Source organism: Lagenorhynchus albirostris, chromosome 3 (assembly GCF_949774975.1).
Source record: "Lagenorhynchus albirostris chromosome 3, mLagAlb1.1, whole genome shotgun sequence".
Taxonomy (NCBI): domain Eukaryota; kingdom Metazoa; phylum Chordata; class Mammalia; order Artiodactyla; family Delphinidae; genus Lagenorhynchus; species Lagenorhynchus albirostris.
The window spans coordinates 88000323-88026206 of NC_083097.1; the positions used below are offsets into that span (position 1 = coordinate 88000323).

The window sequence follows — 25884 nt, forward strand, 5'->3', positions numbered from 1 at the left end:
AGCTTTCTTTACAGGGTATTTTTGATCCCAACACCCCCAAAATTTTCATAACTACTGTTCTGGGAACATGTAAAGAATGAAGTAGCTTCTGTGAGTTGCAGGTACTGGGCGGCTTGCTGAGCTCATGTCCTGACAGCAGCCCCATGTCTGTACCACAGCCAAATCAGAAATACACAAAATGGACCCACAGAGCTGCTAGAAAATATTTTGAAGCATGACCATTAAACCTATGAATGTTGAGGATGACTTTTGCTACGTGTAACCATATGCATATGTGAACTGTTATTAAATATAGCCACGTATAATACACATACAGCATCACTCTATTTTCCCAATTATACTGTATTATACTATATATTATATTATATATATATACTATATATATACTATATATATAGTATATATATAGTATATACTATATATATAGCATATATATAGTATATACTATATATATAGTATATACTATATATATGCTATATATATAGTATATATATAGTATATATATACTATATATATACTATATATATATTATATTATACATTATATATATTATGATGAAAATCATAAAAATTCTATCCAGCCACATAAACATCTCCTACACATGCATATTCTGGGGTCTAGCACAGCTTCTGGCACAAAGTTTCTATGTGAATTATGACTTTATCTCTTAGCTTCCTTCACTGTAAAATATCTCATCACAACGCTGTGAGTGTACTTAGCACCACTGAACTGTACACTTAAAAATGGTTAAAAAGGTAAACTTTTGTTATGTACATTTTACCACAATAAAAAAAAAAAAATTACTTCCTCGACCAGGACCCAGTGGGAGGATACAGTAAAGTTCTGCAGGAAACAAAACTTTATTTGTGCCAGATCGGTCCCCTCATATTAGGGAAGGTAACTGAGGAGCAAAGAGGTTTGAATAACTTATTAAAGTGCCGATAATAGGCAGAGAGTCGATGGCAAATCTAAACTATTTTTCAGACTTAGGAAAACCCAAAGATATCTTCTAGAACTAATGGAATAGCAAGAAGTAACAATTCCAGAAACTATCTACATGTGATAAAATTCTAATTCTAGTTCATTGACTCCTGAGCTTTCAGAAATCCTACATCCATGCCCATTCATCAGTTCAAGGTGGGTCAGATGATGACACTGGGCCACTTGTGGCTGATACTGCCCTGTATTTATTGTCCATAAACGGAGCATTCTTTCTCTTCCAATGGAGCAAAGACTCAAACATGAGGAAACAGGTTTACTTTGGCTCTCACATGCCAGCTTTCTACTGAGATCTTGAAGAGTGTCTTGCCCTCGGATTCAATTAAGGCTCATTTTTCATGAGCTGACAGTCACTGACTACGCTTGTGTCACCTTCCCTATGACCACATTGGCCAGTTCAACTTGAAATATGACAGTATCCAAAGGCAGTTCCAGGAGGTTAATTCCTGGTAACTGGCATCAATATACGACATACGGAGCACCTCTAAGGGGCGTGGCATTTTTATTCAGAACCCCACAAACAGCTCTGTCGAATTCATCATATTCCCTGCCTTGCTATGGGAATTTCATAATAGTGACCTCCAGCGTTTCATAAAAAGCTATCTAAAATAATCCTTCATAAACAAATAATTACATTTAGGAAACTGACATTTTAATTAAACTTACTTTCCCTTACAAATTCACTGGTAGTCTTGGGTTACACAAATCACAGAGGATTTGAATAAGCAAAGCCATACCACCAGGATCTTTTAAATGCTTCATTCCAATTTTTAAACAGCTTCATAAGGTATTTTAAAAGAAATTCAAGTCAGAATGTAGAATGCAGGTAATCAACTTTCAGTTTAACACTGCTTTTATTGCAAAAAAATATTACTTATAGCCAATTCAGGTTAAAGGCTAAAATTAGTCAATGATTGTATGGCTGTGGATGTACTTAAGAATAAAATGAGACACTAAAATGTTACCTAGGAAACACAGACTTGGAGGATTATAAAAAGACCTCAAATAGCTTCCAAATTTTGTTAAGACTCTGGAAAAGTAAAAAATGAAACAAAATCCTCAATTGTGCAGGTTGACTAAAGGGGATGAAGCAGCATAAGAGGACTCACAGTACCTTGGCAAAGGCAGCAGGGATGTTCCACTGTTTCAGACTAACAAGGATAATTTACGTGAAGCCAGTTGGAGGAGATAATTTTTGAAAAGAATAAAAACTTCTGTATAGTTAAATATGTTCAAATGTCAACTAGTACCTAAATTACTTCTTGCCAGCCCTGTGGATGTTGGCTTCATTGTGACTGAGTTTCAAAGCAATCGGTTGTAATCTTTAGGGAGCAAAGTCAAGGGTTAAGACAGGCTGCTGGGGCTGTAGATCAGCAACACACACTCACCTGCCAACACCTGTCAGGCTGCCAAGATGGGGATCATGGGAGAGACCAAAAGCACAGGGAGACAGAGGGGTCAGAGAAAGGCATTTATAAGAAAGTGGGGAGAGCCATCTATTAAGGATAGGGAGGGAGATACAAGGAGAAAGGGAGGGGCTATAATAGGGGTTGTGCATGGCAAGACTAAAAATAATAGTAAAGAAACTGAGACTGCTGGGAATGGAATGGAATGGGGCAGAGAGGGAATTTCTGTCCCTGAGCACAGGAAGCCTTCCGCACCTCGACAGGTTCTGTTATCTACATTTAGAGAAGAACTTGGTTGGACAAAGGAGAGAGCGAGGGGCATCCCTTCTGCTCATCAACTAGGCTGAACCTCAGTTTGGTTAAGGCTGGTACTCGAGTATGGAGAGAGTAATAAAAGCTAGATAAGTCACATTTAGGACATCAGGTAAATCCTTCCCAGCACCTCACAGAACTGAGACACTCAGGGTATAACTGAAAGCTTTTAAATAGCCTGAGAGCCTGGCAGAGACAATAAAAATTTCTAATTCTAACCATGAAAATAGGACTTCCAGAGTCTGGAATGCTTATCACATCCACAATAGCTACCATGTTAATTCTCTGTCTCCTTCTTTATGTGTTCCTTCCAACCACTGCCTTCTTAATCACAATGGGATGCTGTCTCTTTGCTTTATTTCCAAATCCAAGGCCTGGCTGGTTCTGCCATTCTCCTACTGGATCTGACATCTTTCACCATTTTATTCATTCTCTGTTTTGCTTTCTAGGACACTTTACTCACTGCTTCTCTTCAGAGCTATCCCTTCTAACTCCTTCTTGCCACATAACCAGCCAGATAAATATTCCTTAAATAACTCTGATCATATCTCCCACCTTCTCTGAAACCTTCAGGAAAACAAAAACATTTCAACTGCAGAAAGGAATCCCAGAGCTTGCGTATCAAGGCCGTTCACTCTCCATACCTACTATTCCCTGACATCTTAAGTTAAAATAGCTCAAATCTCTTTCTCCAAGTTTTGAGAAGTTATTCTCACTGTGCTCAGAGACCTGTATTCATTATTTAAAACTGAGCTCACTTCCTGATTACTTCAGAGAGAGGAAAAATTAGTGAGTCTTGAAATATAATATACCTGCCTTAACACAAATTACTAACTAGGCAGCCCACAACAGAACTATGCCTTTTAGACAGAAATCGTCAATTGGCAACAGCTGTCAAGGGACCAGGGGAACAAACTTTCCTTCCAGCTACAGCTACCTGGGAGTCCCTTCTTTGTTTTCTCCATCTACTCACCTCCCCTTTCCCCTTCCCTTCCTCCTCCCCCACCAGCCCTCCCTGCGCTGTGCTGCGCAGGACCAAGCTCTCATTGCAAACATCTGACATCCAATCCTAATGCTTGAGCTGGTCCAAATCTGCATCTCTGGTGCGGTAGTTGTGGTGCACTTTCATTCATTCATTCACACTTATTTAAATGTTCCTGAGCACGTGGCTCTAACCTTGGCTGCACATTAGGATCATATGGGGAAACTTTTAAAAAACACTAATGACCAGGTCCCATCCTTAGAGGTTCTGATTTAATTGGCTTGGGGTAAGGCTAACAATTCCTATTTCTGAAAAAGATACCCAGTGGATCTCAGCCTGGACAAGGAACCACTTCCCTAGTTCAGAGCAACTGATATTTAAATCCAGTTACTGAAAGTGTAAAAATAATTTAAAAAGCTCAGCCTCTTCAATCACTCAAAAAAGAACATAGAAGACTATTATTCATATAGTCAGTAACTATTTATTGGGCATCCATTATGTACCAGAAAATATTCCAGCTGCTAAAAACATAGCAGTGAACAAAACAGACAAAAAAATCCCTGTCCATAGGGTACTTATATTTCTAGTTGGAAGGGGGCAGTAGAAACAATAAGTAAACAAATTGTATAGTATGTTAAAAGGTGTTAAGTACTATAAAGAAAAAAATAAAGCAAGGCAGGGCAGATGGGAACCAGTGGGGGGAAGAAAGATGGAGTGTAATTTTAAATAAGCAGTCAAGAATGATCTCATTGAAAAGATATATGGGCACAAGTTTGAAGGAGGTGAGGCAGCAAACAAAACCATGCTGATGCCTGGGACAAGAATAAGTGCAAAGGCCCTGAGATGGGAACTGGTCTAGCGTTTTGGAGGATTAGTAAGGAGCCAGAGGTTCTGGAGCAGAGTGAATAGAAGGAAAACTAATTAGAGACATGGCCAAAGAGGGGGGCAAAGAAGGGAAGACTGGGTGAGGCCTTGTAGGCCAAAGTAAGGATTTTAGCTTCTGCTCTAAGGAATCTGGGAATTTGGTGGGTTTTAAGCAGGTATGTGACAGGATCTAAGCTACATTTTTAAATGATTATTCTAGCTTCTGTGTAAGTCTAGCTAGACTAGGAGCAATAGTAGAAGCAGAGAAGCTGTAATGAATTAATCTAGTCAAGCAACATCAGTGACCTGGGCCACAGTGACAGCAGCTGGAGGTAGTATAAAGTGATCAGATTCTGGATATATTTGAAATTAGAATCAACAGAATTTTCTGACAAATTAGTTATGGAGCACAAGAGAAAAATAAGAATCAGGGATAATTCCAAGGTTTCTGGTTTGAGCAACTGGAAGGTATTACTGCAATTAACTAAGATGCTTTGGGGACAGGTAGGGAGAGACTTTGGTTTTGAATATACTATATCTGAGATGTCTGTTAGATATCCAAGGAGAGTCAAATAAATGTGGGCCTCATCAGCACACAGGTAGCACTTACACTTCTAAATTTAATATATAAAAGTATTAATTATATATAAATGTGCTAAATTCATTAGGTTAGCTAGGTACAATCATACTGGCCTTTCAATTTATAGTGAGTAAAAAAATTATTAATTAATTGATTAAACTACTTTGTGGGCATACATACCCAGAGTAATAAAAAATAATACATAGTGGACTAGTATGATTCTAAAAAAAAAAGCATTAGCAGCAATATTGTCCCAAGCCACCTGGAGCAGTTACAAGGCTGGCTTCACTTCCTGTCAAAGCATAATTCAGCCTTCACACCTCCAGTACACATCCTCTGTAAAACCTCCCAGGATGCCCACCGTCAGATTAAGAGACTCTGCCTTCTGTACACCCACTGATGTTGCTCATTCTCCCACCACGGCCTTAAACACTGCTTTATAATTTAGTCTAATTAAGTGTATGTTTCTCCCACTAGAGTCTAAGGCAAGCTAATGCAGGTCTGTGACCATGTCTTATTCACTTTTGTGTCACCAGTGCTTCACACAGTACTAGGTGCATCATACGAAATTATTAAATGCTGATTGCTGAATGAGTAAATTTGAAATTAAGAACAAAACATTAAAAATAATTTCATGTACCTAGGCTTCCGTAAACCAGGTCTCCGTTCTTTTAACTATATCGAACGCAGGATCTGCAGCTCTGGAGCTACATGTTTCTAAAAGTGATATATTTGAACATAAACCTCAGTAATACATAAGCATTAAATAATAAAAAACAACATTCTCACTCTACGCAATTAAAGATCATTTTAGAACAAGAAGCATAATCAGTTCTTTATTTTCATGTTCGTTCTTAAAATGAAGAACATTTAAACAGTCTCTGTAAGTTTTCACAGTTTTGATGTGAGTAGTTCACCAAAAAAAATTTTTTTTTTTTTTTTTTTAGATGTTGGGGGTAGGAGTTTATTAACTTATTTTTGCTGTGTTGGGTCTTCGTTTCTGTGCGAGGGCTTTCTCTAGTTGCGGCGAGCAGAGGCCACTCTTCATCGCCGTGCGTGGGCCTCTCACTATCGCGGCCTCTCTTGTTGCGGAGCACAGGCTCCAGATGCGCAGGCTCAGTAGTTGTGGCTCACAGGCCCAGCCGCTACGCGGCATGTGGGATCCTCCCAGACCAGGACGCGAACCCGTGTCCCCTGCATTAGCAGGCAGATTCTCAACCACTGCGCCACCAGGGAAGCCACCAAAAATTTTAATCACTGTCTTCTGCTGCAGAAATGTGCATATTTGTTAACTGGCTTCCTGTTTTCTTTGTGCAACAAATCAGAATGGATGCTCCGCTCCTCCTCTTCCACTCTGGCAGGCAGCACAGTCTCTAATTGACTTTTTTCTAGGACTTCTTTCTACCAAATCCCTTTCTTTTCTCCATAGAAGATTTCTAGAGCTCATAACAGACTACAAACAGCACTTAAAGTTAGCAGCACTAAGCAGCCCTGTCACTTTTTTACCTAGCAGGAGCTAAGAAAAAGAATTTCTCCTCAGTTAAAAAATAAAACATTCATACCGTTTGACTTAAATAAGAAAAAAATCAAAGCTTAAATAAAGTAAGGATAAATTAAGTCAAATGTGAAGCATGCAAGGAAAGATTACTTTGTCTAATTGGACTGGTTGTATACTTCTCTTTCATTTCCTCATACCAAGTTCACAGATCTGTTTTTTTAAAAAAGACAATTCATGGAATTTTGAACCCACTTCAGTCACCTGAATCCACTTATCACACTTCAATGTGTCAAAAGTTTTGGAAATATATTCCAAATAAAAGTTTTACGACCTTATTTTTAAAAGTAGTAAAATAACTGAAATGCCATTAGCCCAAGACAAAAGCTTATCATATCTAAGCCAAGTGACCTGTACATTGACCTCTTGATATTATACTATTAAAGTCAAACAGCCAAATTATTCCATTCTTTATTTCTAAATGTATGAAACTGAAAAACAAAGAAATGACATTAATGATTTTTAATTAAAAATACTCTGGCATATATTGTCATTTTCCGGCATTCAAAAAATGTTACAGAAATGATATACCTACTCTCTAAAATGAAGTGCCTTTTATTTCTTTCTTTCTGGTTTAGAATATTCACCTTCACATGGAAAATCTCTTGGGCTTACACTCTCATTTCTGAGTCTTAGACTAAAGTCAAAGTTCAGAGTGAAAGAGGCCCAAAACTTAATTTCAGACATTAGTCTTGCTAATCTGTGACCAGGTACTGTTCACAGAGGAACAGCATGAGGCCCCTTCAGTAGGTACCTGCAGCTTCTCTCTGAGGCTTACCCCATAGGTCTGGAGCGCCCTGAGTCATTCAGGAAGAAAACAGCTAACCTAGGCATCCATTAGCTTTCTCTTCTCTCAATCTCCAAGCCAGTTTTATGAGAAGAAACATTCCAAAATGTATATGTAACTCTGCCCCCCTACCCTCCCTCCTGAAGTCCCCAAATAAAGCCTCAAATACCCCTTCTAGTTGGTATTAACAATCTAATACTTTTATTAACAATCTAAAATGAATTAACAATTCATTGATATTATTAATCTAAATATTAATAAGTCTGATATTAACAATCTAAAAATGAATCAATCAGATCACCCTTACTAGCGAGAAAGAAAAAAATCAGGATGCACGTTTGGAAAAAATACTATTTCTTCCACAATCTTCATTTCTGGCATTATACTTGATACTACGTAAGTGCAACAATCACCTATAATGATAAAAGAATGAACACTTTCCAGGTGAGAAAAATCTTAGAAAACTCAAACTTTTTAAAGAGCATGTAAGGATTCATACTCAAAATCCAAGTCAGGAACTCTACAAAACACTGAATCAGGTCCCATTTGTTTTACTTAGTTTTACCTTTGTCCTTCAAAAGCAGTTCCAAGAAGCAACAGCATTTGGTTTACAATGTATTTGAATTTGGAATTGACAAATCATACTCAATGTTAAGAGCTGGAAGTAAATGATCTAAAATTCTAGGTTAATGACTATGCTATAGGCAGTATATCAGATACCAATAAGAAATAGCACTCAGAAAGAAGGTCTTTATGAAGTTTTCCTTGATTTTAAGTAACATAGAACATGAAACTACATTATTATTAAAAAATGCAAATTTTTCAAAAATGAAGTGTAAAAATTATATAACCTTGATTTATATATTAAAGCACTACTTTCTGATACAAAGAACTAATTCTGTTCTCTCAACCAGTTTCTTCCATCTATGAGTTGAAAAGCTTCAACTAATTGAAATGAAAATTTAAATAACAATATCTAGTATATAGCTAACTTTAAATATCAAAATTTATGATTTACTTTAATATTATGTACTTTGGGGTCACTTATACCTTCTCACATCAACAAAAAGCATGACCAAGATTTTTGAAAATTAAAAAATAAACAGATGTACTGACATGATAGTATGTTACTTGTTGCGGAGCACAGGCTCCCGACGCACAGGCTCAGCGGCCATGGCTCACAGGCCCAGCCGCTCCGCAGCATGTGGGATATTCCCGGACCGGGGCACGAACCCGTGTCCCCTGCATCCGCAGGCAGACTCTCACACTGCGCCACCAGGGAAGCCAAGCATGTTACTTTTTACTTGTCAGTCAAAACCATCCAAGATATAACTTAAATTAACTGGTAACTAATAATCGATAACTCAAATAACTAGTTCACGGCAATTAACTAATTTAGTCAAATATTTTTCTTTACATTTGCCTCTGTGAATTGACATTATACATTACAGCACTGAGAAACATTTAAATTTTACTCTTTCTAGGGTCATGTATAAAACCTATTCTTTGGGCTTCCCTGGTGGCACAGTGGTTGAGAGTCCGCCTGCCGATGCAGGGGACACGGGTTCATGCCCCGGTCTGGGAAGATCCCACATGCCGCAGAGCGGCTGGGCCCATGAGCCATCGCCGCTGAGCCTGCGCGTCCGGACCCTGTGCTCCGCAACAGGAGAGGCCACAACAGTGAGAGGCCCGCGTACCACCAAAAAAACTAAAACAAAAAAAACCCTATTCTTTTATAATTAAGCACCTAGCCCTCTATCCTATTCTTGGGAATCACCACAGCCTTGTAGCTTCATTATTCCTAATTACCACATAGCTAGCTTCCTCTACCTCTCTAGTTATAGCTTTTCTAGATCCAAGACCAAAGTATGGCTAGAGAGTGTCTAAGGAATGGTCAAGTCTAATTTAAATGTTATAGTATGTGCAATTCTCTGCTTTGTGCTTGATCCACATTGTTACAAGACTTTCTAAGGGGAAATAAATATCAGCTCTATTCTCTTAGATGTGCTCTCACATAAGAAACCCTGAATGACGCAAAAAGGAATATGTATTAGGATCTAACCAGGAAAACAGAAACCACCATAAGCATTTATTAAATTACACAAAGGGAATTTCATTAAGGAAAGTGGTTATTCTGATGAAGTAGAAGGTGAGAAGACAAACTGGAGAGACTAACGTAAGCCACAGATTTAGCAGCAGCAGGAGGCCACAAACACCCTAAGGCTAGGGAGACAGAAAGAAGACTCAGTGTTCATGGCCACAGGCCTGGTCTTCCAATACAAGCTGGAGCTGCAGGAGGTCTGTCCAGGGCTGGAACCATGGAGATGAAGCTGTTGCCAGAAATGTTACCTGAGACAGACAGGGAGGTTGAGAAATACCAGACTGTCTCCCTCCCTTTGCCTTCCTGCCTCCCACTAAATGCAGCCTGCAGGGGGAAGCCTCCTATGATATATAAGAGCATGCTTAGAGAGAAGAAAGGATGTGAGGGCAAACAGACCTAGGACCAGCACAAAGCAAAAGGAAAGAAAGGGGAAGGGGGAGCCAGATTCCAAAATGAAAAGAAGTAGTCAATCTAATGAGAGTTCATTATCACAACCCAGAAAAAGGAAAAACTGCCAGAGCATTCCCCACACCTTGTCTGAGAAACCCAGGGTGCTAATAAACTTCTTCTCCTTTGAGCTAGATGAAAGCTGTAAAAGTATCCTGAGCTGCTTTCTGCTTTCTGCTTTCTCAGGCACAGGGGTATTGCTTCATTTTTAAAGATCAAAAATTGATAGCCAATTGCATGTTGAAAAGTACCTCTGATCAAACATAATAACCAAGCATTTCCACTAATGAATATAACAGAGAAAGTTCCAGTGGGCACCTTTTTTCTTGGAAAAAAATGTTGATGGCCAATCATCCCACTGGGATACAATCAATTGAAAGGAAGTCTACTGTAGGGGAAGCAGCTATGTTCCTGATGGTTTTGTAAGTACACTGTGATCAACAGCTTTTGTGTAAATACTTGTGATACCTCTGGGCTGGAGAGCAAACATACGAAGAGCTCAACTGCCTTTAGTCAGTAGACGCTATGGGACTCTATTATTGGGCCAGTGTGCCAGGAGAAGAGGGAGCTCACAACCAAACTCTATTCCAAAAATTATTATGGAAAATAATGAGTAATATTATGTAGACCCAAATTCTGGTTAAATACTGAGGTTCCAAGATAAAATTTTAGAACACACCTCTGCTGTTACATAGATAACTTTTGACTAATACAGAGTTACCATGGAAATGAATACCCTGTTTTCAAAGAATGTGACTCCAATAAAGATGCAACGTAATTTTTCTTCCCCTCAGTATTCAGGAGCCCCTTAGGCCATCGTTATAAACACTGCACAATGTTAAACAAAATTGTAAAGAAAAATCTGATAATTTGGATTCTCTATGGTTAATGATTGGCACAGTGTGGGCATGTACTGTGTTTGTGTATAAATGAATATATAATATGTACATATGCAAGCATTTCCCTGTGGCTAACAGGACCTGCCCAGGGGCAGTGAAAATAGTGTTTAAATAAGACAGTTGAATTAGTTGATAATAAAACACCGTTAAATATTTTATAAATGTTCAAAACTATTAAGTGAATATAACTGTCAATGTTTTAATCAGTTGAATATGTTTTCAAATTAATTGGACTCTAACTCTGTAATTCTCAGTAAATGTTTATTTTAAATTAATAAATGATAACTGAATCACTTTGCTGTACACTTGAAACTAACACATTGTAAATTAACTTTACTTCAATAAAAAAATTAATTAATAAATGAGATCTGCTTTACTTTCCCTCAGTAGTATATCTCCTCATTAAGTTTCATTATAACGTATTCTCATTAAGCCCCAGATCTGGTTTCTCTAATTCAGGTAGTCTATTCTGTCAATTTAGAGATGTGACCCCATCCGTGCCTGATATAACTATGCATTTATGTATAAACCACAAGATTGAATGAAGCAGATTCACACTGATCCTTAAATAAAATTTCTGTTACAACACAGTGTGAATGAATCTGAAAGCCAAAAAGAGCTTGAAAGCAGTGTCTCCTAATATCTTTCTTGGATAAAGACTGACCTCATGTGTTACAGACCAGATAAATAAAGTTGAAATCCTTTTCTACAAGAATACTGGCAACGAAAACCATAATTTACGAACAAGTGTGTGATAAAAATTCAAGGAGTGAACTGAGGATAACATAAGCAAAGTAAAATAATATTTAAAGTATAAAGCCAAGATCCAGGAAAAGCCCTTTCAAAAAATATAGCCAGCTTTCCTCATTTTGTATTTATATATTTATAGTAGAGCCTGAAGCAACCATTTTATCAAAGGATAGATGCAACAAAGAAATTCATTTGTTCATTTTACTTTGTTAGGACTTTCACAAACTGAGTCATTTGAAAGATGAATTCATTTATTTTACTAGTGTCACATTGATACATCCTGCTGCTGTAGTTGCGGAAATGAAAATGTAGAACAAATATACATTACAACTAGAGTAGGAGTAATAGAGTTGTAAAATATAAAAAGAGTAGCCTCACTGAATAGATACTACTGACTTAACAGAATGAAAAAAAATGTGATAAATTGCCACAGCTTACGTAGACACTGCCTATACTAATTTAGAAAACTAAAAATCAAAGTCACTAATTTGTGCAATAACAATAAGGTACAACATACCTCACACTGGTCAGAATGGCCATTGTTAAGAAGTCTACAAAGAACAAATGTTGGAGAGGGTGTGGAGAAAAGGGGACCCTCCTACACTGTTGGTGGGAATGTAAATTAGTACAACCACTATGGAGAACAGTATAGAGGTTCCTTAAAAACTAAAAGTAGAGGTGCCATATGATCCAGCAATCCCACTCTTGGGCATATATCTGGACAAAAATGTAATTCAAAAAGATACATGCACCCCTATGTTCATAGCAGCACTATTCACAATAGCCAAGACTTGGAAACAACCTAAATGTCCAACAACAGATGAATGGATAAAGAAGACGTGGTATATAGATACAATGGAATATTACTCAGCCATAAAAAAGAATGAAATAATGCCATTTGCAGCAACATGGATGGACCTAGAGATTATCATACTAAGTAAGTCAGAAAGAGAAGGATAAATACCATATGATATCACTTATAGATGGAATCTAAAATATGACACAAATGAACTTCTATGAAACAGAAACAGAATCACAGACATAGAGAAGAGACTTGTAGTTGCCAAGGGGGAGGTGGGGTGGGGAAGGGAAGGATTGGGAGTTTGGGGTTAGCAGATGCAAACTAATTATACATAGAATGGATCAACAACAAGGTCCTACTGTATAGCACACAGAACTATATTCAATATTGTGATAAACCATAATGGAAATGAATATTTACAAAAAAGAATGTATATATATGTAAAACTGAATCACTTTGCTGTTCAGCAGAAATTAATGCAACAATGTAAATCCACTGTATTTCTATAAAAAAATGAAAAAATAAGGTACAAAAGTGTATTCCTCTGATTCAGTATATTGCTATGGTAGGAATTTTTTTAATGATTTTATTTAAAATATTATTTTAGTTGTTCAGTGTATTAAAGGGGAAAAAAACAAAACAAAACCATGAAGAGCAGACAAACAGTTTTTAATCTTAACATTCAGCCTTGGCACTCAGGTAGAAAGAAGGGTCATAAAGTTTTTAACTAAGATTTATTTTCATGAAAATTATTTTTCATTTTTATTTTAATAAAAGAATATGAATGGATTAGGACTTAAGAGTTATAAGAAGCTTTTATACATAATGACGAATATTTTTCTAATTAATCAATTTATTTATATATACTATTTTTCAAATGCTGCTTTAGTATGTGCCAAGCACTCTTCCTCTAAAACCTGAGAGATAGATAGATGTTATTATTATCCTCATTTTACAGATGAGAAAACTGAGGCTAAGAGATTAGGTGATTTGCCCTAGGTCATACAATAGCAGCAGTCATCCTATTAGCTTTGATGACAGCAGTAAGCAGTTTGCTCTCTGTTGTGAACTTCAAAGAAAAAAATCTATTAATGGATCACACCAGGCCTAGAGAATCAGCGCCTAAATTCTCAACACCTGATTTTTGGCTCAACTCTTAACTCCCGGAAAGCTAAAAAGAACCAAACGCACAGTCATCCTACAAATACCTCTTCAGAGTCCTCACTGGTCATACTCACTAGGGAATATTTCAGAGCTGAATGAACTTAAGAACACACACTTGCCACATCTTAAAATATCACTCAAGTACCTATAATTAATCAGAAACAAATGAAATGATAATCTACAACTTAACAGCTAAAACAACCCTAAAGTAGCAAAATAATATGTTCTGTCTTTAGAATAAGACATTCTAAACTGATCTGTTGTTTGGAAATTTGAAAGACAAGAAAGTTTATCTTTCATTTCTAGTCTCTGAATAAACATGAAAACGAAGATGAAAATTGAGTTAGCTGCATGAATGAACATTCTTTCACTTACTTATGTTAAATTGACTGAAAAAAATCAATTTTGTTTTTCTTTAGAAAATATTTCATATTTTCAGCCATAAGCACTTTTAAAATATGTGTTTTTAAAAAAGTTCTTTAATATGATATGGTCCAAGAAAATATCTGAACTTTGGGCATTTTTTTAGCTGTTACCTTCAAAAAAAAAAAAACCTCTATTTAAAAACAAAAACAAACATACCCATATCTGACACATCCTAAGAATTCAGTTCATGTTTATAAACTGAAAAACTGAAGCAACAATAAGATCTAAGGTATCACCAGAATTAATATTATTAATTAAGATATCATCAGAATTATATCATTAATTAATAAACACAACTTTTAAATTTATCAACAATCTTAAGTTATGACAAATATAAATTTTTATATAGCATATAATGAAAACGAACATTTTGTCAAAAATTCTTCACCATCATCCTTAATAGTCATATAAAATAGCATCTTCCTGACTACTGGTAGAAATCATTTGAACTGATCTAAGTCAATTCACAATGGATCTGTGGCATTAAACTCATGAACCCACAGCATTTCTGAGGTTTGCACTCCAACTATACGTAAAAATAATGTGTCACTTTGACATTTCAGATTCCACTGGCTTATCTGTTCAACTGATTTTAAATTAATATTATATATTAATGTATATGATTATTAATTATTATCCTGAGCATTTTCCATGGTATTATGCATTCTCAAAAAGCATGCTATTGAATAGTATGATTTTATCATGTTATATTAATAGCAACATTTTTAACCCCTTAAAAGTTTTTTTATTATTATGGAAATTTTCAAATATAAGTAATGAGAATAATATAATGAACCGCCATGTCCTATAGCCCAGCTCAATTATCTATATTTTGCCATTTTTGTCTCCTTTAGTGGCCTATCCACTTTCTTTTCTTTTTATCCCTTTGTAATATTTTAATGCAAATCCCTAACATTGTGTCATTTCACTAGTAAATACTCAAGTATGTATCTCTTACTGATAAAGTTTTTAAAATATATCAGATATTTGGTAGAATTCACCAATGAAGCAATCTAGGCATAGAGTATCATTGGAGGGAAGGTTTTTAACAACAGACGTAATTTCTTTAAGAGATATAGAGGTATTCAAGTAATCTATTTCTTCTTCAGTGAGCTTTGGAAATTTGCATCTTTCAAATAAATTTTCCATTTCATCTAACTTGTTGAATTTAGAGGCATAAAGATGTCCATAATATTCGCTTGTTATCCTTTTAATATCTGGAGAATCTGTAGCTATGTTACTCCTCTGAGTCATGGTATTGGCAATTTCTCTCTCTCTCTCTTTTAAGTAGTCTCAATAGAGATTTATCGAGTTTATCGAAGAACCAACCTTTAATTTCATTAATTTTCTCTTTTTTTTGTTTTCCATTTCATTGATATCCACTTTGATCTTTATAATTTCCTTTCCTCTGCTTACTTTGAGTTTAATTTGCTTTTCTTTTTTCAAGTTTCATAAGGCAGAAGATAAGGTCGTTGATTAGAGACTTTTTTTTTTATACAGGTGTTTGGTGGTATTTAAAGTAAATACTTTAGTAGCATCACACTAAATCTGATGTGTTGTGTTTTCATTCTCATTCAGTTCAAAATACTTTCTAATTTCTCTTTTGATTTCTTCTTTACTCATGGGTTATTTAGGACTGGATGAGCAAGGAAGGAAGAGCATACTCCAATCTCTGGGGTTTTCTATGCAAGTTTTCTCCACTCTGGTACTCTGTCCTCTGAATTCTGGCTATCCTGGTCTCCCTGGACTTTCGGTTCTGTCTCAACTCAGACAGTCTGCTGAGTTTTGCCTGGGTTATCCCTCTCTGTGCTACAAGCTGGAAACTCTTCCAACATATTAGACGAAGGCAAGCAAAGGGCTTCTCTTGTTTGTTTCTTAGATCTCATGGATCACTGTCCTTGGTTGTCTGATATCCAGTGTCTTGAAGACCATTGTTTCATATATTTTATCAGTTTTTCTAGGTTGTTTCAGGGAAGAGAGTAAATCTGGTCCCCACTACTCCATCTTAACTGGAAGAAGAAATCCAGTTCTGTTTTGTTTTTTTAATAGATCATTGTAAACTCATGACTTTTATACATTTGTTTTAATCCATTTCAGCCATTTTCCTTTTTGATGCTCAACGTATTCCAGCTTAGGCCAGTGAGAGGCACTTCATGTTGGCTTTTGGGTCCTTTGACATGTTCCTATTAGTCCTTAATGTGGCAAATGATATTTAGGCACTACAGTCTAGTCACTAGGGGTTAACTATACATTTGCATTTGCTGAACTTGTTTTTGAAAAGTGGGAAGGAGAGCAAAAGTACAAGATAGAAATATTTTACATTTATAAATAGGTACATGGCAGTGAAAAGAACACACCTGTGTTGGAGGAAGCTCAATTCTGCCGGATACAAGTCATTAACATTCTCAACTGTTAGAGACCTCAAAAGTTCTTATCATTGCTTCCAAACCCACTCTGGTAAAGCTGACTTTATCTTTTCCACCTGTGGGCATTCAGTCTTGGCTACTTCTGGACTCTCATTTACATAGTCACAGCAGCTTAGAAGGAAGGCCGCTTACTTCAATATCGCTTGATATTAGCAGAATCTATCTGAAGACTAAGGGTGTGTCACCAATAAATAGAGTCCAGCCAAGACTGAGAGCATCAAAGTAAAATTAAGTCCACGAGACCACAGTAATAGAATATCAATATTCTTCCATTTATTCCCAATCTTCTGTCTTCTTGCCCTTGATTTAACAATCTAAGATGTCACAAATCCCCAATTTTCCTTTCTAACTTACTAAAGACTTGACATTCCTTAGTTTCAGTGACAGCCACTCACAGTCCCGTCCAGGCCAATGACTCAAATTCAGAGATTTGTCTGGCTGTAAGAAACTCTAGAGATAGATCACCTAATACAGGCACATCTCTTCACAGGAGGAAACTAAGGCACAGGGATTTTGTGGCACCTGCTTCTAGTAGCAAACTTAGAGCCAGAGACTTAGTAAAGTAATAACTTGGAGAGATTTTCTAAATCATATAAAATTAAATGTATTTATACCAGTAACTCTCAACACTCTGCATCTCATATCTCCCTAATCATTTATTTAAGAATTACATACCATGTTGATAATAAATTATTTAGAGCTATATACCATGATTATAATAAGGGTAACACAACTTTCTAGGAACACTTATATATTTACAAACATTTTGTGAATGTAAATTATATTTTGTATAATGTCTTAGTAGAAAAATACTGTCAGAATGCAAATATTTTAACAAAAAAGCTTTTATTTTATTAAAACTTGAGTTCTACCCTTGGTTTTCAAGAGATAAGATAACCAAAATAGCTTCGCAAAAGTTATACATGTTTAAAATGCTATCTTGCCTTTACTCGAATCCATGAAACTAAGCAATATTATGCCACAAACCAGTCTTCTCATCAAAACAAATACTGTGCTGAGCAAGAAAGATGCTCCTAAAACGCTGTGGACCAGCTTTGATATGAATCCAGTAGATTCTGACTGCTAATAGGCCAAAACACCAATCCTGGTATAGAATCTTCACAATAATCTTCTCAGCAAATTAAGCCTTCCAAAGCTGACATTTGCTATCGCTACTATTTTGTCAAAGAAAATAATTCTGATCTTTTAAGTACCAGTGTACAATAATTTTTGGCCATCTCAAAATGCTCAGGGAAGCACTTACTGATCTAATAAGTCTTGTTTTGTCTTTAATGAGTACAATTTCAAGTGATCGTAAAAAGCCCACATACGGTCATTATAACCCTTGTTGTGCACAAGCTGTTCATCCAAAGGCATTTCTACTCTACACCATAAACAGCATTAGATGTGACGAGAAAAATACTCATCTACCAAAATGTTCAGGCCAAGGTTATAGAAAATGAATAAAAAATTATGGTTACATATGGTCTTGGTTACACTGAGATGTTTTGATACAGCAATAAGAGAGAATAACGTGCCTGTCCTCTCTGCTGGCTTTAGGTTCTGATCCTCAAAATATAATTAAAGCTGATCAGTCATTTAAGACACAGAACAACCACAGGCTCTGTTTCAGATACACTAGACCAGAACAGTGATTTGATTTTTTTTTCAAAGTTTGCTCTGATTTTCCAGCAATTTAGATATTGTAGCACCTATTTTAATAATAGTAGCTAAAGTTTACTTAGCACTTACTGTGGTTTCGATACTGAGGCAAGCATCTTGCATATATTACTTCAATTAATTCCCTGAAAAATAATTTGCTCACTTAGGTAATAAATGGCAGAGCCAAGATTCAAACAGGAGCTGACAACAGAGCCCAGACTCCTATCCACTGGGCCTTATTGCCATTGTTCTAGGTAACTCGTAAACATTTGCTCTTTTCCTAGGAAGAAAGAAAAACATTATATCCCGCTAAGCTGTAAGCTTGAAGAGACCTGACAAATTTCAGATAACACACAAGTAAATTTTATAGTAACCAGTTTTCTAAAGCATGTATATAAGAATTAGCTTCTAATTATTTTAGAACTCTGAAAAACAGCAGAGATGACACATTGAAAGGGAGAGATTACAAAGGAACTGGTATTTTCATTATTGCTAAAATATGAGATTTCATATATTTGGTATACAAGTAAACTCTCTGAACTATAAAGTTAATTTTTGACATACATTTGCTTCTCTTTTCACGTTACATACTCAGCTTAATCATATGCACTGACCATATTCACTTCTTAAAAGCCAAATGCTCAGAAGATCTAATGATATGTGACCAGTGAACACTTTCATCAAAATATCTTCTAACACAATAAATTAACATCTCAATATGTTTTGTCATATATATCAGTTTCTTTAATGTATATATTTCATAGTCATTAGCAAATGAAAAAGCAAAAAACTTTCTTGTTTAAATGAATGTACCATTTCAGAAAGGATAGATTTTGTATTGTTGCCTTAAAGTGATTTTAATTTTACCAAACACTACTTACACGTCTATAATGGTCTGAGTAGTCCTCATTCAAGTACGTATAACATTGCTAGGGCACTGATATGAATGATACTCAGAAAAACTAAGGAGATGTAGCCACGGTTCCTACCTTGGTTAGATGAATGACTCCTTTAGAAGTAACTGAACAACCCATGAAGCCAACGTACTGAAGTTCAGGACAGTGCTCAGCAAATGCTTTCACCGATTGATCTGTCACCTAGGGAAGAGACATGAAGAAAGTCAAGGCGGCATTACAGTGAGTGAATTTAAGGATTTGGCTACTGCAAATTCCCTCTGCCTTACCTTGCATCATTAATATTTCCCTTTCCAATGGATCATTTGAATCCATATACAGACATGCTGCAATATGTCCTGTGGTTTTTTTTTTTTAAATCCTCCCTCAACCCCACATCCCTTTCTATCACCCCATGTTTGTTTACTTCTTCACAGAAAATGTCTCAGAGATGTCAACACTATCTACCTCCACTTCTTCGCATCTCTCAGTAGATATGTACATATTTTATTGACATACACTTCACAAACTACAAAATTCACCCCTTCAAAAGGAACAGTTCAAGTGGTTTTTAGCATATTCACAAGTTGTACAACCGTCACCAATATCTAATTCCAGAACATGTTCCTTACCCCAAGAAGAAACACCATGCCCGTTAGCAGTCACTCCCCTATTCCAACTCCAGCCTCCAGCCCCTGGCAACTTTCTGTCACTATGAATTTGCCTAGTCTGGACATCTTTTATAACTGAAATTGTACAATTGCTTCCTAAAGTGCAACAATGGTCTCTTTATAAGGTTTCTCCCTATAAGTGTTTCTTCCAAGAAATCTGGTTTTGCCCCTCACTGCTTCAGATTCCTCAGATTTGGATGGTGTGATGGTTAATTTTATGTGTCACCCTGACTACACCACGAGGCACCCAGATGTTTGATTAAACATTATTCTGGGTATGTCTGAGGGTGTTTCTGGATGAGATTAACATTTATGTTAATCTACACAGTAGACTGTGTAAAGCAGATTGCTCTCCCCAAGGTGACCACTCAACCTTAGTCACATCCAATCCATTGAAGGTCTGAATGGAACAAAAAGGTTGAGTGAAGGAAAATTTGCTCGCTCTCTCTCTCTTTCTCTCTCTCTGCCTTGTCTTCAAGTTGAGACACCAGTTTCCTACCTTTAGACTCAAACTTGGACTGGAACTTATATCATCGGCTCTCCTGGTTCCTATGCATTCACACTCAGACTAGAAGTACACCATCAGCTTTCCTTGGTCTCCAGATTGCCGATTTGGGGACTTCTCAGCCTCCATAGTGACATGAGCCAATTCCTTACAATAATCTCTTTTACACACACACACACACACACACACACACACACACACACCTCATACTAATTACGATTCTCTGAAGAACCTTACCTAATGTAATACATATTAGAATCCCCTGAGGAGTTTAGTAAAATCTCAGAGCCAAAAGGGGTGTGGCCCAAGGATCTGTATTTTTAACAAGCCCCTAAGAGACTCTTAGGGATGTGAAAACTTGAGGCCCCAGAGCTGCAAAGAAGTTACACTGACAGCTTTTGGCATTTCTACATGGCCCTGCTTTAAACAAAGGGCAGACTGAAATTCCTTTTTTGTCTCCCTCAACCTCCAAAAACTTTCCATGTATAAAATTATCTTCTTATAATTGTGCTAACATTTTCTTCACTGTTCCACAAAGTTGTAGCTTATTAAAGAAGGTCCAAATATTCTCTATCATAGGCTTAATTTCAGATTCACTTTCCTCACAGTCAAGATGAAATCAACAAGTTAAACACCACTGTTAGTTTTTCAAACAGCAGTGACTTGCATCTCCTTTGCATTAAATTTAATATGGGTGACTCTTACTTTGTATCTTCCTTATCTCTTCTGAATAGATATTGGAAAATAAATGTATATGGGTAGCATTAATTCTGAAACAACCCAAGAACATTTTCCTAAAATAATGAAACCAACAGCATCCATGGTACGTCTGATAAAAGATTAATTCTGCCCTCAAAAGTAAAGTACGCTTCAGCAGATTAAGAGTAAGGGTGCCATTGATAAATTAAAAATGGGCCTTCCTGACACTCAGCTTTCTAGAAACATTATGTTAACAAAGAATATTTAAGGCACTAAAACTGCCTGAAGCTTTAGTGAAAACAAACTTCTATTAAAAAGTGGGGTGGGCGGGGAAGATGAGAGAGAACAAAGGTTAAATAACTATGGCCATTTGGTTAAATAACCCTGCCTAATCTCACTCTAACATCAGGCCTCTCCTAGGTCCATCTTCAAAAGGGGGAAGAGGAATTCAGATAAGGATTAAGGACACAAGAAAGCTCAAGTCCAAGGTGTTAGAGCTTTCAGAGAGAAGAAAAAAGGTATTAACATGTGCTTGGTGGGCCTTTCTCTTTCAGCTCAAGGAATCAGAATAAGAGAGCTCGGAGGAGCCTCCAGCATCAACAGAGTCCTATAAGCCAAACAAGACCAGAGTAAGTCCTTGGAGTACAGAAACACTCTTGGTAGGCTTAGATGTGTTTTAGGAGACTTAATAAAAGGCCTTAAACAGTTGTGCAACCAACACCAGGATCCAGTTGTAGAACACTTGCATCGTACCACCCCCAAAATTCCCTTTATCCCTTATGCCCATATGTTCAATCACAGCTCCCACCGCTAGACAACCATGCTTTACACATCCATACCTGCCTTTTCTAGAAATTTCATATAGAGTTCTATCATAAGTAGTCTTTTGTATCTAGCTCCTTTCACTAGTGTAATGTTTCTGAGATTCATCCTTGGTGTTACATGTATAAATAGTTGGCTCATTTTATTGCTGAGTAGAATTGCCCTGTAGGACTATACTACATTTTGTTTATCTGTTTACCAGTTGATAAACATTTTAATTTTTCCAGTTTGGAGCTTTGATAAATAATGTTTCTGTGATCATTCACATACAAGTCTTGGTATGGACATGATGTTTCATTTCTCTTGTGTAAATATCTAGGAGTGGAATTACTGAGTCATGTGATAAGTATAAGCTTAATTTTTTACACATTTTCAAAATCGGGTTGTTTTCTTCTTAAGTTGTAAGCGTTCTTTATATAACTTGAATACAAGTCCTTTATCAGATTCTTGTTTCACAAATATTTTCTTCCATTCTGTGCCTTGTCTTTTCATTTCCTTAATGGTGGTCTTAGCTCTAACATTTAGGTCTATGGTGCTCTTGGAGTTGATTTTTGTGAATAGTGTGAAGTAAGGTGAAAGGTTCTTTTTTTTTTTTGGCATATGAATTGCCCCAGCGCTATTTGTTGAAAAGACACCTGTAACGGTTTGATTTTGAAGGATCTTACTTACTCACAGACTGTGGGAAAAGCAGGCAGAAGAAAAGAATTCGTATGCAAAGAGATATGTGGCTCAGGATTTGGAAAGTAGTATCGGAAAATCAGGGGGGAATGAGATCAGCTTGCAAAGCAGATTTTGATCTTTTAGTCAAAGCTGTGATGGAGATAAAGAGGACGATGAACCTCAGATTCAATAGTGTCATCTCTTCACATGACAGACGTAGAGAAGACCGTCTCCTTAAGCTGGCATTCTAAAAGCCAGCCTATACTTGTATAGCGGCATGGAAAGCATGCAAGTGCATTTAGTGTTACAAGGTGGAAAAGCCCTGGTGATAGGGAATGTCTATTGTGCCTTCAGAGTCACAAGAACCATGAAAAGCCTCAATAATATAAACACACACAAAGATTCCTGTAGAGCTTCCATTTGTGAACCTTAAGGGGGCCTTCTCTAGTTGCTAAACCCTAAGCAAATGAAAACCAGAAACACAGGGGGCAGAGGGACAAGGAAAATGTTAGTTCTCATAAGCTCTCGAAAGCTGCACTCAGAAATCCTTTGAGGGTGATTTCTTGGGAGATCAAATGTGGCTACAAGAGAGAAACCTCTCCAGGAGGTAGAAACAATAGGCCTAGAAAATTCTAAAACGGGGCAAATGTAATAGCCACTGTGTTAGAAGTGTTCATACATGACTAAACTATTCTGGGCTAGAAGAAAGAGAAAGAACAGAAGGTGAGCAGTACAGGGTCACTAATTTTGCTTGGACAGTTATTGTTTACAAATTTTTTTTTTAAATTGTTGAATCTAGGGATTCAGTCTCTGGACACAGCTCACTCTGTTGAGGTTTGGGGTACTAGTAGCCAAAGAGTTTAAGAGAGAGTAGATAATAAAATGGCTACATTTACTAAGGCCTTACTGTGTGCCAAGCTAAGTCCTCTCTATGCATCACAGGAGATGCTCATAATAGCCTCGAGAGGCAACATTATCCCCATTTAACAGGTGACTAAAATAAGCCTATTAGAGATTGACTTCCCCCAAATCAAATCACTAGCAGGTGGCAAAGTGGGGCTTTAAACTTTGGTCTTTTAGGTTTTGAAACCCATGCCCTTTAACTTATACACACTAGGCTGTGATTCATTTCATGGTGCTAATTTCACTCAAAAGCAAATTTAAGGCCCTCCTTGTAGCCCCAGAGAAGTAGAGTGAAAAGGATCAAGGCACAGTAGGTCTACTTTTTAAAGAATTTCCTGAAGAGAAGTGCTTCCCTTGATTACTTTTTTCATCTCCTATAGGTAGACCAGGTGTGCTGCCAATGCCGTGATAGTCCTGTATATCCTGAGAATCCTCCCAAAAGAGGAAAGCATAGGAGAGGGCTGGGGTAGTCTAATTCAGAGGTGTTGAGGAAGCTGGATTAACGGTAGTGAATTATAAAACCACGTAAGTAGAACCTGATAATCCAGGAAAGCACTTTCACCTAAAAAGGATTAAAATTAAAGAATAAGAAAATAAGGTTGGGAGAAGCTTTTACAAAAATTTCAGGATTCTAAATAAAGAGATGCAATTTACTCTTATTTTAAGATAAAGTTTTCTTGGAACATGGGAGGAGAGATCTATCTTTATCAGAGTAAGACTGAGTCAATGAAAAGGGTTTTGTAATCTGCACTGAAAGATTAACTTTTGGAAATGATGCTAGCATATCTGGGGAGGAAAGGAATTTGTAGTACTAACTCTAAAAAGGTGGAGCAATCTTTGGACATTTTTATACTGCTGGCATCAAAGAATTGTTCTGTGTAATCCTACATGAGTGTCCTAAATAATATAAAAGTATTTTGTGACCCTGCTCAGAAAAAAAAGTTTTCTCTAGACTTCACCCCAAACCTACTAATTCAGGACCCAGAAATATATATATATATATATATATATATTTTTTTTTTTTTTGTGCTGTACGCGAGCCTCTCACTGTTGTGGCCTCTCCCGTTGTGGAGCACAGGCTCCGGACGTGCAGGCTCAGCGGCCATGGCTCACGGGCCTAGCCGCTCCACGGCATGTGGGATATTCCTGGACCGGGGCACGAACCCGTGTACCCTGCATTGGCAGGCGGACTTTCAACCACTGCACCACCAGGGAAGCCCCAGAAATATATACTTTTAATAAGTTCTCTTAAAGAGTCTTATGAAATCAATCCAGAAAGTCCCATAACTAAATCTAACATTCACAACTAACTAGACCCTCCAAATATTAGTACTGAAGATGACCCTGGGTATACATGGGGCTATCTCTTTGCCATCTGTACTGATACCACAGACCACCATGGTCCAAGACATGTCCTCCTTCTCCTGGACATTTTCAATAGCTTGCACACTGGACCTCTTTCTGCCACTCTTGAGGCCGCAAATCTGTTCTCCACCCATCAAGCCACAGTGATCTTTTTAAGTGCGAATCTGATCATGTCAGTCTGCCATTCAAAATGCTCCAATGGCACCAATTACTCCAAGAATAAAATCCCAACTCCTCTATAACCTACCAGGCCCTGCATAATGTGACTCCTCCCTAACTCTTTCCACCTGTTTTCATCACCCCACCACCCCCTACCCTTGCTCACTAAGTGGTGGTCTCCCCACCTATCTCCCATTCACTGCACTAAGTCCAGTGCTTGGCACAGGGCCTGGCACACAACAGGGGCTCCAAAATGAAAAGGAGTGAATGAATGAAGTCCTGTCTTGATGCATGTTAATGCCTTGTTTCGATGTTGAAAAACAAGTCCTTTTTTTTTTTTTTTTTTTTTTTTGTGGTACGCGGGCCTCTCCCGCTGCGGAGCGCAGGCTCAGCAGCCATGGCTCACAGGCCCAGCCGCGCCGCGGCATGTGGGATCTTCCCGGACTGGGGCACGAACCCGTGTCCCCTGCATCAGCAGGCAGACTCTCAACAACTGCGCCACCAGGGAAGCCCAACAAGTCCTTTTTAATGCTAACAAAATATGATCTGTTGATCTTATTGGTTCCAAGTGCCACAAAGAAGCCATGGCTAAGAATGGGATATACAGCTTTCAAAGAAAGAAACAGCAGCACTTTGATTCTGGAGTGAACTGGAAAACAAATGGGAGGAAATTAGCAGGGTGACTACCTAATCTCACTTAGGACTTTAGGACCAATTCAAGGCCTTCTTTTCACCTCTAAGGACAAAGAGCAACAGGGATCAAGGACATAGTGAGTCTACTTCCTAAAGAGTTTTCCAGGAAGAATGCTAACCTCATTACTTTTATTCGTGTCTTTCAGCCAGAGTGGTCCGTGGACCTATGGGGTGCCCTCACCTTCTGAATGCAAAATAAAGCCAGCATAAAGCAATCTGCTTAGGCTGGGTTCTAACTGAGCTTTATAACCGAAGGGCAAAAACATTTCCATGTGTTCCAGTTCAGCAAAATTCATCAGACTAGAAGAGTCATATGATTCTGGGCAGAAGTCAGCTGGAGTAGAGTTTGGTT

At 37.3% G+C, this 25884-nt stretch overlaps 1 protein-coding gene across 3 annotated transcripts in view; it reads right to left on the reverse strand.

Annotated features, from left to right (window-relative positions):
• The window catches only part of FBXL17 (F-box and leucine rich repeat protein 17), a 478885-nt gene that overhangs the window by 317076 nt on the left and 135925 nt on the right, over nt 1-25884 (reverse strand). For all 3 annotated transcript variants that reach the window (XM_060143363.1, XM_060143362.1, XM_060143364.1), the window contains one exon: nt 19152-19259. In XM_060143363.1, coding sequence (XP_059999346.1) covers nt 19152-19259 — 108 coding nt within the window. The remainder of the gene's footprint in view (nt 1-19151; nt 19260-25884) is intronic.